This window comes from Scardinius erythrophthalmus (assembly GCF_964197995.2).
Source record: "Scardinius erythrophthalmus genome assembly, chromosome: 2".
Lineage (NCBI taxonomy): Eukaryota > Metazoa > Chordata > Actinopteri > Cypriniformes > Leuciscidae > Scardinius > Scardinius erythrophthalmus.
In genome coordinates, this window is record NC_138222.1 from 64,852,542 (window position 1) to 64,867,562 (window position 15,021).

Sequence of the window (15,021 nt, forward strand, 5' to 3'; positions counted from 1 at the left end):
CATGTGTTGTGTGTGTCAGCCATTAGGAGACAGTTTCCAGAGGAAGAGGGACTTTATAAAGGCTTTGAATTGACCCATTTGGTGACGATGAATAAAAAAAAAAAGATCACAATCACAACTGTCTTACTGTACAAAAACTTTATATGTAGAAACAGCCAACACAAACATTAAAGTCGGTTTGTACAGATTTAAAATGAATTATAGAACATAATAAGTTATATTTATAATAATAATAATAATAGTGTCGGCTGCAGACTAATAACAAACACATAAATGCATTAGCCTACATTACAAGTTTATGTAGGATATGTTAATGAATTAAATTAAGACAAGGCACATTTTGTAAAACAGATGTACAATAAGTGATCTCTGACGGATCCGTGAGCGTCATGTTTCCTGCCGGAACCACATGCTGACGACGGGCCGTCACCGGGCGACCCGATGAATGAGCCGGGACAGTGTGCACATATCGCCGGGATTATAATCATCCGGTCTATAGTGAACGCTACAAACTACCGCGTTTTTCAAAGCAGAAGCAGAAGTGAAGTCCCGTCTCTTACCCGGCACAAAACGCACACACACACAGGCACGGAAGATCGCACCCTCCTTTTTCTTATTCGGAAACCTGTGGACTCGATGTCCTGACAGGCCATAATTCACAATCATTTACCACGACGATGATTAATTGAAATACAATAAGCACAGAAAACACAGTGAATCATGACCGCTCCAACTGAATACCAACCTATCTCTGCACTGAGCGCGAACGCAGAGCCAAACGACTACCTCATGTGACGTCATGACGCGATGGTGGAAAAAAGCGCTTTTTCAACACGGTCAAGGAAACGGTCACGTTTTCTATTGAATTTGCGCCCTTATGTCTTGCAAAACAATTTTTAATCCTGCATTTACTTTTCAGGAAGTTAGTCTTCCTGCTGAGGCCACCATATACATAGTTAGGCTGTCTATGGTTAGATATGTGTCAGGCCTCCTCTCCACTGAGAGTCTTCCTGCTGAGGCCACCATATACATAGTTAAGCTGTCTATGGTTAGATATGTGTCAGGCCTCCTCTCCACTGAGAGTCTTCCTGCTGAGGCCACCATATACATAGTTAGGCTGTCTATGGTTAGATATGTGTCAGGCCTCCTCTCCACTGAGAGTCTTCCTGCTGAGGCCACCATATACATATCTCTGCACTGAGCGCGAACGCAGAGCCAAACGACTACCTCATGTGACGTCATGACGCGATGGTGAAAAAAAGCGATTTTTCAACACGGTCAAGGAAGCGGTCACGTTTTCTATTAAATTTGTGCCCTTATGTCTTGCAAAACAATTTTTAATCCTGCATTTACTTTTCATATGGTATTTTCATACAAGGTTATATTAATAAAAAATAAAATAAAAAAAACTGCAACATGGCAAATCTTAATTTATGCAGCATCAGCAGACTAGAATCTAGACTAGAATTGCTTAAAATAAATATAAAAGATTTTGAATAACAGAAAAAAAACGACACAAAATATGTATAAATATCAATAGGGTTTCTTTATGAGTTAAAAGTGATTCCTCTAAACTGTATTGTAAAAGGGGTTTTATTAAAATATTTTCAACCCTAAACGATTTTCCCACCTTTAAATATAGCTGCTGACGTCATATAAAACAAAATGTCACATAAACTGTGAAGTATAATTAGGATCTTTAGCTGTTTCTGCCATTTTACATTATTTGTCCATCTCTGTATGTAGGCCTATACATATTTTGTGTTAAAAACATATTCAAACATGTATAGCTGTTCACTCTTGTACTGAACAGTATAAATGTTCCCCATAACACAGGGGGTTTCCTTATTAACTTACTTAGCAACCCATAACAGTTTGAAAAATGTATGCGAGTATGTAGGCTAGCCCAATCAATCAATGATTTGGTTAAATACATGTAAATAGCCTACAAATATGAAGTCAATATTTATACAGTCTGAAACTGTAGGTTGTATGGGTTAAACTGTTCAGCCTGTTTTGGGCGGGACGAAAAGAGAGCAGGAAGAGAAGAGAAAGAAGAAGGGAGGAGCGCTGATCATTTGATGTTTTTGTTTTACCTTAATTTCTGATCTTAGCTTAAGATTTACACATTGTTTATCTTTTATTTGTGTAATGAACATGGCTTAAAACTAAACTGGATAGTTTTGTTCCGTGTATGAGAAGTGAAATTATTAATCGCGCAGTAGCCTAAAGTACAGAGCTCTTTCAGCGCGCGGAGATCGAGCTGGTGTGTCGAGCTTCTCCTGTTCTCCGGACACACACACACACACGCTTCGACTAGAACTGAAACAAGGTAAGGCTAGTGGAATAGTGTGAATGAATGTGTGTGGGACATTATTGTACAGTTTGCAATGCGTTGGTTTGAAGTTGCGAGTGACGCACCGACATTAAAACGATTTGCTCGAAATGAAACCAAAACTAAATACATGGAGCGAAAATTTACAAAAAAAATCTGTTGTAATTCGATTTTTAATCACAAAACAAATTATTAATATTGTTTGTCAAAGTAGTCATATCAAATCCTCATGAAGAACCAGGCGTTAATTTGACTTTTGGGTTCATCATAAAACTGCGTGGACAGATTTCCGCATTCAACATCCCATAAACACGGGCTCCAGACTAACTTATACACTGGTTACACTCAATGCACTGGTGCTAACAACTTTCTCATTTGGTCGCACCTTTAATTTATTGTTTTGCTTCAACATGGAATTAATCAGTGCAGGCTGATGAACAGTTGTCTTAATCTGCGTATACACTAGTTTTGCACTGATGTAAAAAGACTGACAGTCACACGAGACCTCATGTTGGCAAAATGTTTTAATCTTTTAAATATTAAATGAAAATATTAAAACATATATAACATATTATATAATATATTAAAAAATATATAGGCTATATATATATATATATATATATATATATAAAATGCACCATGCGCGTGTACGTGACTGAAAATAGGAACTAGGAAGAGCGTTCTGTTGCGCATGCGCGAATTTTCGGCCATTTCACAACTAGCGTTTGTACAGCGTCACAGCAGTGGCTCCAGTAGTGACCTTTTTTTATGAATTTGAGGTTTATGAATTAAAGGGATAGTTCACTTTGAAATTCATTTTTGATATGTTTTAGCTTACCTCAAAGGCATCCAAGATGTAGGTGTCTTTTTTTCCGCAGTAGTTTCAATTTTGATATTTTTAGGTCGAACCGTTCTTGTCTGTCAGTCATATAATGCAAGTCTATGGTCACTGTCTCAAACCCCAAGCACAAAGTCCAAATTAAACAATTCCCCATCGGCCAAGTTAAACAATTCCCCATCGTAAGTACACATTGATGGCCTAAGACACGAAACGAGCGGTTTGTGTGAGAAAACGAACAGTGTTTATATAGTTTTTGTCCTCTTGTAAACACACACACCCAAATGATCAGAGGACGCGGGTGCTTCGGTCTGCGCAAGCGCCGGAAAGCGACGGAAAAGCTCAGAGGGCGCGGGCGCTTCGATCTGCGCAAGCGCCGGAAATTATCTCTCGCGCGTGTACGTCACTCATTGTTTACACAGAACAGAGATTGTAGGTAAGACGGCTAATCGAAATGGTTCTAATTTGCGCTTATCCAGGATGTTTAAACCGACGTAAAAGAAAACAATTACGTATACTCGCGCGAACTCATCCGGGAGTGGTGACTTTTCACGAATTCCCAATTTATAAGCCTTCCCTCTTGAAGTTATGGTTGATCGCTCTTCGGCTGGATATCAACACACCCATAAACGTACTAAAGTTGAGGAGGGTCTGCAGCGATCATTTTTCCCCTGATGATTTTATAAACCAAGGAGAGGATCGCATAGTACTGACATCATCAGCTGTGCCTATGGTGTTTTCTCATCCAACGGAGGTAACTTTATGTGAACAACGTCTTTGTATGTGTCCTTTGTATTTGTAAAGCTGGCATTACATGAAATGAGCAATAAAATGTATTTCTGCACCATATATTTGGTAAGAATGGTTTTACATGAGAGAGTTATAACTTATAAGATATGTGTAGCCTATACTAAGCAGCTGCTAGTCAAACCAATGTGAAACTATGTGTAGGCTACTACTCATAAGGGTGCAGTCAATGATACTACTACTACTACTAGCCTAATAATGATAATAATAATAGTAGAAATCAGTGGCGTAACTTTGTTTTGAAAAGTGGGTGGGACGGGTTTTTAAAAAAAAAAAAAACGTGTGGGAGGAGGATTTATGAATGCTAAATCATAAATCGATGTATGTACAATAACATTACGATGTCCAGCAATCGATTGAAATAGTGCATGGGTTTAATTTGTCGTTTAATGAGGTTTGATATATGTTGGTGTGGGTAAATCCATTAAAAAAATTTGTATATTGAAATGGTTCAGTGATAGAACTTTTGCCAAGCGTGTCAGAGGTTGTGGGTTCTAATCCGCACTCGTATAGTTTTTTTTTTTTCTCATTAAAACCGATTATGTTTATCAGTGGTTGTATATCAGGCAAGCATACGTTTGTATGCATTTTGTTTTGTAATTTCACTGGAACGAATAGAGTCTCCACAACGGTTTGAAGCACGAGTCCGAGTGAAGACAGTACCGCGCCTGTGTCTGTATCTGATCGCAGCGGCAACGAGCACTTTGATCACTTGATTTCAAAAACAACACATTTCAGTGCTAGATCGCCTCTTACAAACGAACTAAATGAATGCTCTGCTAGTTAACTGGAGATGTTTTATTTATTTGTATTGGTACATTCGTGCCGCGAGATGTTTCAAAAGTGGTGGGGACAATATCGACCTTAGCAAAAAGTGGTGGGGACATGTCCCACCCGCAAATTACGCCTATGGTAGTAATAGACAGTGTGGATTCATGTTCGTGTAGCTATAGTGTAGAGATAATTTCCGGCGCTTGCGCAGATCGAAGCGCCCGCGCCCTCTGACCTTTTCCGGCGCTTGCGCAGACCGAAGCACCCGCGTCCTCTGATCATTTGGGTGTGTGTGTTTACAAGAGGACAAAAACAATATAAATACTGTTCGTTTTCTCACACAAACCGCTCGTTTCGTGTCTTAGGCCATCAATGTGTACTTACGATGAGGAATTGTTTAACTTGGCCGATGGGGAATTGTTTAATTTGGACTTTGTGCTTGGGGTTTGAGACAGTGACCATAGACTTGCATTATATGACTGACAGACAAGAACGGTTTGACCTAAAAATATAAAAATTGAAACTACTGCGGAAAAAAAGACACCTACATCTTGGATGCCTTTGAGGTAAGCTAAAACATATCAAAAATTAATTTCAAAGTGAACTATCCCTTTAACACTGTCTCAAGAGTTCAACATTTAACACTCATGAAGTTAATTTAAAATCTCACATGAGTGTTCATAACTCCTAAAAAAATTTTATGTAACTCTTGACTGAGTAGATACATGGAATTATGGTGTATCAGAAGAACACAGTTATGTAAATTGTTAATAGGCTATGTCATAGTTGTTGTCACACTATTATGATTTTACAATTCTTCTTGTAGGCTGAACGCTTATAATTTGTAAAAAATAAACTCACAAAACAATGGACTTTTACATTAAATTTTTTAATGAAAATCTTTTCCCAACAACAACATATTTTCACATTCAATATTTTCAAAACATGTAAACAACATTCTTACAACAATTAAAACATCATACTGTCCAAGCAAAAGCATGAAATACATATATTCTTATTTGATCCATATGTACGTTGAGTGTCATAAGGTTTATAATCCTTACGTTTATCATCTTAAACAACAGCATCCCGTTCATTACCATCAAACTTATGTTAATACTCACTGAACAAATCTAAAAAAAATATTTCTCCAACTCAAGTAATCCAGTTAATGATGGTGAAATGATTCACTCATCTCGAATGCTGTATTGGCAAGATGTTGAATGGCCTCTCTTGCAGGATCAGTCAACTCGCTGTTCTGAGTTAATGGTGTATGACCTCTTTGGAGAGAGTTAGTCTCCTTGTTTTAAGCATGTTGATATGTGTTTCTCTGCACTGTATCAGCCAAGCAAGATATCCACTCCCACTGGCAGCATCACAGAAAAGCTCCTGTCCTAAAACAGGGTCATTTCACACACATTTATCAAAACTAGTCAAGTATCAATTACAATACTAGTATAGGTCACCTAGAACTGAAAATTCTGTCATCATGTATTTACCCTCATGTCCTACATTTTACAAATTACACATTTTTCTAGAAAGAGGTCAAACTCTTAATTATTATTAGGCAAACATAAATATTAATAATTAAAATGACAATCAATAATTATGGAAATAAAACGTCTCCTTTTGATTTCTCTATTAAGCCAGCATGATCCCTCTGTAACAACATTAAAGGAATCATTTACTCAAATGTAATTCCAAACCCATATGACTCACTTTTGCTGAACACGAAACACACTGCAATGCTTAAAAAAGTACACATAGTTTATGCGACTCGTGTGCCATATTCTTGTGAAGGCACAAAATCGCTTTGAATGATGAACAACGTAACTCAGAGTTTGAGTATATTGTTCAAATTAAATATATTAAAACAGCAGTCAAATCCAACATAACGACACAGAAACAATCAAAACTCACCGTTCATGATAACATTTGGTCACTAGATATGCAAGAAATACAGACTAATGTTAACATTTTAAATTTGGGCAGCTTATAATAATTTGGTTTGACAATATGATGTTACAAAATGCATATTGTAAATGAGGTAAAACACTAACTTTGGGAATTTTCCCTGTTAAAAGCACTTCCTCGTCTGCTTTCCACTGTGAGTCAAAGAAAATGTCTCTGAGAAAAGTTTAGGCGCGCACATAAATATTAGGGCTGCACAATATATTGAAAAATTATCGTTATCACGATAATAGTATATGCGATATCCGTATCGCAGCGAGGTGCGATAAATTGCATTTATTTTATGTGCCAAGCATTTGTGTGATGCATGCATAGGTTGTTTATCCAAATTCGACCAATCATATGTGGCCTTATACTATCTTTATACCCGCCTCCCCAGTAGGAGCTGCTATGCTATTGGCTAGATCGGGCCCAAAGGGGAACCTAGTGGCTCAGAGCAGAGAGTGGAAAATAATAACAAATGGCGGGAGTAGAGACAAGCGAGGAAAATGACAACAGCGAAGAACCTGTGCCTAAAGAGAACTGTACGTCTGAAATATGGCAATATTTTGGCTTCAATAGAGAAGACTTGTCATAAATGCAGGTACTGTGAAAGGGGCCGTTCACATATCGTGTCTAAAAACGCATGGAAAGCGCAGCCGCGCCGCTATCTCCTTTCCACAAGCGCTTGCGTCCTGCGTGAACTTGTGGAATTCTGAAAAGTTCTCGTCATAGGCGGGCCTGGAAAAATGTGCTTCCATTTTGAGCGCGCTTGCCGCACAACTGCATTTGAAATAACAAATTTGCGCAAAAAACGCGATATGTGAACATAAGTGGCGGTGTCACTAAGTCGTGCCGAAAAATGTTGGCCACATCGAGAGGAAACTAATCTCCACAGTCATCTGGAACGCAATCTCAGGGAGCTTTATGAAGACTTCAAAAAGTGTAAGCCCAAATCTACCAAAACTGCTAACGAAATGCCAAGTAACAATAACAGAGTATCACAGACAACCATTAATCAAAGTGTTGCATGTGTAACGTTAACTCCTGATGAAAAAACTGAGATATTCTTCTGAAGATCAGAAGAATATCTATTAGCCTACCTGTTTATTTTAGTATGATCATTACATAGCAATAGCATAGTTAATAAAAATAGCATTTCTCTAGGGAAATGTTATATCGCAATAAATATCATTATCGCAATACTCAACAACAATATCGCATATTTTCCCAGTATCGTGCAGCCCTAATGTTATATACTATGTAAGGTTTAATGCCCGACCAGGTGTCCATTGTCAGGTATTAATGGACGACGGCGAGGCGTGAACCGTCCGACGCGCAGCGGACAATGGACACCTCGAAGGGCATTAACCCGCTTATACCATGGTCACTTGCCAAATAACTTTAATTTTTAATTAACAATAATTTTTAAATTAATTAACAATAATTTTTAAAACATTAGTTTATATTTTAATTAGTTTTACAATCAAAATCTAAAGTTTTTACAAACAATAACTTGGTTTCCCTGGTTACACCTGACGGTTTATTTACTAGGTGTCCTCTATCACTTTTTAATGGACACCCTGCAGCCAATCAGAATCGAGTATTCACCCAGACCATGGTATAAGATGTTATAAACTATAGTGTAGGAAATGTGTACAGGAACAGAATAATGTGTTTTTTCAATTATTAAAAAAAATGACATTTTCAACTTATAGAGTTGTAGGGAAGAACATGCTTTAACATTGGGATTTTAGCATAATTTTCCTCAGTCTTTAAAAAATAATTTCATAAACTGTAACTGAATGTCAAACACACAGAGAGCTGTTGTGACACTGTTACAGTAGGTGCGGTGGACTGTAACGCTACAGAAAACATGGACATGTTTAAATATTTTACATGTTAATCAAATGAACTTCTTCCAATTGTGATAACTTTGTAATGATTTGTTGAACACTGAACTCAATCAACAATATTTATAAGGACATGTGATGGATAACTTAAAGGGCACCTATTATGACATTTAAAATGTTCCTAATGTTGTTTTGGGAGTCCCCAACAACAGCTTTACATGCATGCAATGACAAAAAACACTTTTGTTGTCGTATAATATGCATTTATTTTTACCTGATTTGCTCACCGACTCCCAAATGATTCGTTCAACGACTAATTTTTCCAAACCCCTCCTTTGCGTGACGCTAATCTGCGGTGATTGGTCAGTATAACGTTACTCTGTGCAGAAAAAGTTTGCTTTTGTGTCGCACTTCGAACACAGCAGGCTTGTTCGACTTCATGCAGCTTGTGTTTATTCGAACACCTTTAGTTCCTCTAAAGCTCACAAATCCGTTTTTTATAACAGTAAATACTCTTTTCATGTAGTTGCGATGTTATATTGTGTCATGTTTATCAAATTAAAACTGCTTAAAAAATGTAGACTCCACTTCATTGATAGTAGCTTATGTTGAACTTTATTCTTGTTCAAACAGACACTGTATGAAGCAATAAAGTATTGAATGAAAATGTCTCTGAAACATACTGTATATTATTAGGCAAATATTGCATTTATTTCACTTCAGCTGTGGTAAAGTATGCAAACACCACGTGAGCGGTCACTACGGGAACCAGAAAGTGTCCGACTTCACGTCTCCGTTTGCAGCTCCTCCCTGCCTGCACGCGGCTACTCTCACCGATCGGTTAAATCCATAGACGGTATATAAACGGTTACATCCAGCCGCAGCCGATGTCGAACGCACCTAGCATCTCGTCGCCATGATGTTTTCAAGTTTTCCCTGGCCATGGAGCGCAATAAGTGGGCGTATCTTATTCAAATAACTTGACAAGTTGACGTCATCTAGTCAGAGAAAAAGCTTCGGTCTTCTAACGATTCATAAAAATGACTCAGAGTCGACTCTTACTTTTGAAAGACAATAACTTTATTTATTACATGGCTTGGCTGAATTCCAATGTAGAATGCGGTCTGTTATTTCTTTATAACAGACCGCTGCAAAGTATAACAGACCGTTGCCATGAAAAACAGCGCGTTGCTATGGACGCGGAACGGACTATTTTCTTTAGCGGAAGCAATACAATCGTTTTTAAATCAATAAACTCATTTTTAAATAAATAATTTGTGTCAAATTATTTATTTATTTTGTAGGTAGCCATGTAATAAGCGGGATAATGTATAGTGAGCCGGTTGTTATAGTGAATAACAACCCCTTCAGGCTGATTCAAGCTCCGCTTCGCGTCGGGATCCCGTTCAGCCTGTCGGGGTTGTTATTCACTATAACAACCGGCTCACTATACATTATCCCTTACATACGGTGCACTTTCATATTTCAAACTTTGCAGGATGTTTTTGTTCACTTAGATCTATGTTACACACTACATGAAAGGTAAATTTCAAAATTCCATAATAGGTGCCCTTTAAGAGAAAGTAAAATGTTTTCTTTTAGATGGATCACCGTAAGAATGACTCTGAGAACGACTCTGTTTCAGATCGCAGTATTGAACATCCTACTACTTTTAAATGTGAGTCTGTAAATTACCACATTTTTTTTATAATGACAGAAAGCAGTATTTAATGACATGAATAATATTAAAATAAGTCAAAAGTTATTTATATTGTCTGTTATTTATTATTAAAATCTTTGAAAATGCTTACTATCAAATACAGGTGATGGGAATCGACCAGAGGGGAAGCGGTAAGATCTTCTTCCTTAATCTGTGTTAGCCAGATAAATAACATAAACTTGTTGTTGAATCAGCAAAAAAAAAAAAAAAAAAAAAAAAAAAAACATCAGAAGAGATAAAGGATTGTGAAATGTTTAACACTGAACTGGACCAAAAGGCTGTTCTGTCAAACGGGCCAACACTCTTACACTGGCTACAAACCAATAACAATCCTTTATCAACCCTATTATAATAACTGAATCATTTTAACTGATTGAAATCATAACAAATAAATTCTAAATCAATTCTCTCTTCTTTAGATCACGTCATGATGCCACACAATTGGATCCAGGTCCTCCAGCACTTTACCGACTGAACACTGAAAGAAAATATGTTTGTGGGACTGAGACCAAGGTCAGACAGTGGACATATGGAAGAAGAGACAGAAACAAGCAGAACAAAGTCATCCTGATGGTGGGAGAAACCGGCTCTGGGAAAACCACCATGATCAACACCATGATCAACAACTTACTGGGAGTGAAGTTTGAGGATCAAGAGTTTTATCAAATCACAGAAGAAGAAGAACATCACGATCAGTCCCAATCCCAGACATCTGAGATCACTGTTTATGAGGCGTTTGTTGAAGAAAACCCAATATCTCTGACCATCATTGACACTCCAGGATACGGACACACTGAAGGATTCGAGAAAGACAGAAAGATTTCTGAGTATCTGACCAGATTATTTTCAGATAAGGATGATGGGATTCATTATATTGATGCAGTGTGTTTTGTGATAAAGGCGTCTCACAATCGTCTCTCTGGAAAAGAGTTTTACATATTTCACTCAGTTCTGTCTCTGTTTGGTAAAGATATAGAGAACAACATAGTGTTTCTTCTCACACACTCAGATGGACGACCTCCAACAAATGCCCTCAATGCCATTAACACAGCAGAAATACCCTGCAGAAAAGATGAAGACAAAGAACCTGTTCACTTCTTATTCAACAACCGACAGAAAGAAGAAAGGGATGAGAAGTACAAGCATCGTGACATATTAGACTGGGAAATGGGAGACGAAAGCATGAATGAGTTCTTCAAACTCCTGGAAGAAAAGAACAGAAAAAGGGTTGAGATGACATTAGATGTTCTGATAGAGCGAAGACGACTTGAAGCCTGTGTCTCTAATCTGAAGGACCGAATAGATCTGAAGGAGTCAAAAATGAATGAACTGTCTCAGATTCAGGAAGCCCTCAGACAGAACAGAGACAAGATTGAGAAATGTGAAAACTTTGAGTTTCCAGTCAAGAGAGTTTTCAGAGAAAAAGTCCCCATTGTAAATGAATGGTCGTGGAACAGTAAGGCAACCTGCTGCTCCGTCTGTGAGGAAAACTGTCATGAGTGGGGCTGCTGGTGGGTCTCTTCCAGTAATCTCTCAGAGTGTTCAGTCATGAGAAACAACCACTGCACTGTGTGTTCAGGAAAGTGTCATTACAGCAAACATGTCAAAGAGAATAAAAAATATAAGCTGAAGACAAAGACAGTCACTATGACATTTGACGAGCTCAAACAGGAGTATGAACGCACTGGTGACCAGAATGAAGCCAACTTTGATAAAGAAAAATATGAAACTTGTAAGAAAGAAATTGAAGAGTCTAAGAATAAAATAGAAGAAAAACTGAAGAGCGATCTGGAGAAGAATAAAGAAGAAAAGTCCAAACTGCTCTGTGAAGCTTACACCAGCATCATGAGTCTGTGTAAGATCGCATTAAAAGCAGACAGCGCTTTCACTCTTCAACATCTGGATTTCCTGATTCCCAGACTGAAGGAGGAGGGAAAAGATGAAGAGATGAAGGAGCTGGAGGAGCTGAAGAAAGCTGGAGAAGAAAGGAAAAACAAGGGGGCTGTGCGTTATGTGAGGGGTTTATGGGGTCGTTTCACAGGTAAAGAATAATGCAACAAATTCAGAAAATTTCATTACAGAAAATAGAAAGAGGTGTTTTGAGTTTAATGATGAAATTATTGAATATATGAATATATTGAAAATGACAAATGATTATAACAGTTTAAGTTGGCACTGTTATTTTGTGTCTTTATTTTAACTTTAGATATTATCACGTAACAGGTTTATAATCATAATGCCTACTTACACCACATTATCACTAATGTCCTATAAATATTTTATTTTAAAAATACTTTCTTTTATTAAGGTATATCACTTCTTCTCTAGTTCTCATGTATTACTCCAGCGTACTCTTGTATCTCTGTCTTACAGTAATGTGTTTTGTTGCGCTTATATGAGAAATTGCATGTGATAATAATCATTTAACAGCAGGGCCGTGCACAGGGGGGTGGCCCGGTGGCTAGAGCCACTGCCCCTCTGCCCTCATCAACTGAGGTGCCCCTCTTCCCCACCCCCACCGCTCCGCTCAAAGCAATCCGCTGATTCCGCTAATCCGCTCCACGTTTTCCCGCTCGCTCCGCAGCATCACTCACAGTATATGGGCCCTATTTTAACGATCTGAAACGCAAGTATCAAGCGCGAAACGCGAAACACAAGTAACTCTGTGGGCGGATCTCAGGCGCTGTTGCTATTATACCGGCGGGATAAATTACTCTTGCGCCCGACGCAAATCTGAAATGGGTTGGTCTGAAGTAGCTTCATTACTCAAAGGTGTGGTTTGGGCGTAACATGAAATAAACAAATCAGAGCATCATCTCACATTCCCTTTAAGAGCAGGCGCGCTTGTGCCTTGGCGGATTGTTATTATAATGGTGGATTTGCCAGGCGCACGCCAGGAGCGTTCTCGTCACACCCAAATTAGCTTCAGTTAAACAGGCGTATAATAATTTGGGTAAATGTGTAAGCTAGATTTATGCCTATTTTTTCACATCTTCATGGACACCACAATGATTTCCCTCGTGTGGTAATATTTTTCCTTGTAATAATGTATGGTTTTCTAAAAATGAGAACTGTGTCTGTGTGTAGCTGAGAGAAGCAAAGTGTATGTGCGTTGTGCACACGCTACATTATGGCCAAGCATGCGCCCTTAAAATAGTATATGAATAACATGCGCAACACGCCACTGACTTTAGACTCATTTTTTCCTGGTCAGTGGCGGAATTGTTTTCTGAAACTGCAATATAGCACCAGGGAACGTTTGCGCAAGTTCATTTCCTAATTTACCAACGTGCGTCTGTGGAGGGAAAAGTCCGCTGTGCGTCGGGTGCAAAATAGGAATGATACATGTGTCGCTGTACAAAGTCAATTGCGCTGGGTGCAAGATAGGGCCCAGTGTCTGTGGCGCTCTCTTGAAACGACAGTTCACGAAAGCTGCCGCATTAACAGGTAGGCTATGCAAGACAGTGGTTGAATCTGCAAAATGAGTCTTTTTTTTTTTTCTTTTTTTTTTTGTATTTATGTCGGTAATGTTTTGCTCTTGGTCTTCTACTAGTGCTAACAATTTGTACAACATATCCACGTTCTTAGAATTTGCTGCTTATCAAATTATTGTACTCTCGATAAGATCTAATACAAATATCTAAATTTTCTGTTGTTGGCACACTTTGTAGACAAGGTTTGATGTAAAAGGAAAAGGTAAATACCAAAATGTAAAATGGTAAATAGTTTCTGTTATTATCACCAATGTGTAATTGTGAATCCTAAAAAATTAGGTTATCAAGATATTTCAGGTCATGGTACCAAATAAAAAAGTGTTGCTGTAAATGGAACAGGGAAATATAAAAATGTAAAACAGCAAATAATTTCTGTTATTATCAGCAATATGTAATTGTGATGTTCTATCAAAACATCTACAAAAAAGTCTAAAATGTATTTGAGCGTGTGCTGTCTTCTCTTTTAATTGAATATTTTGTAATAACTGGATAATTTGTCTTAACAAGCAACCACCCCTTAGTGCCCCTTTTTTTGGTTTAGGCCACTGCCCCTCAAAATGTCTGTGCACGGCCCTGTTTAACAGAATGATGTAGTTCTCTGTGCTCTTTCTCTCTAATGTCCAGATCTAAATCTGATTTGTGTATCGTAATGAACAACTATACAAATAAATCTGACTTGAATGGACCTTTTTTGACTTGTGCTTTACTGGTTAATCTGGTTTGAGTCTGTTCTGTTCTGGTGATCAGTCCACAGTTTCAGCAGTTCTCTAACTGTGGCACATATAAAAACTGTCTTGAGGCAATTGAGCATATTTTTTTTAAAACGTCTCCTTATTAATTTTGGTTTAATCTGTCTAAATTATTCACTTCAAAAACTGAATCAGAGATTGCTTTAACATTGTGTGATAATTGTATTTTTTTCTCATTATAATTATAATTTAGAATATATAGAGAATGTAATTATTTTATTGGCAAAATATTATATTCATACTGTAAATGTAAGTTTTCGGTAACACTTTATTTTGATAAAGTCCCTTTTGAATATTCTCTGAATATAAGTAACTTTGCAACTACATGTCAACTTATTCTACTAACCCGAACCCCAGTCTACTAATACTCTACTAATACTCTAATAATAATCTACTAATACTCTAATAATACTCTAATAATAATCTACTAATACTCTACTAATACTCTACTATTTATTGTGAATTCCTCCTGAATTCAGCAGAGGTTTTTAATTTGATGTTGTA

At 37.6% G+C, this 15,021-nt stretch overlaps 1 protein-coding gene across 1 annotated transcript; it reads left to right on the plus strand.

Moving 5' to 3' along the window:
* Positions 1 to 1,946: 1,946 nt before the first annotated feature.
* LOC308686979 (uncharacterized protein) lies at positions 1,947 to 14,718 on the plus strand. The gene is made up of 4 exons (XM_081359138.1): positions 1,947 to 2,332; positions 10,157 to 10,232; positions 10,378 to 10,405; positions 10,694 to 14,718. Exons 2-4 carry the CDS (start codon positions 10,157 to 10,159, stop codon positions 12,324 to 12,326), a joined length of 1,737 nt encoding a protein of 578 aa, XP_081215264.1. The 5' UTR covers positions 1,947 to 2,332; the 3' UTR covers positions 12,327 to 14,718.
* The last annotated feature ends 303 nt before the right edge of the window (positions 14,719 to 15,021 follow it).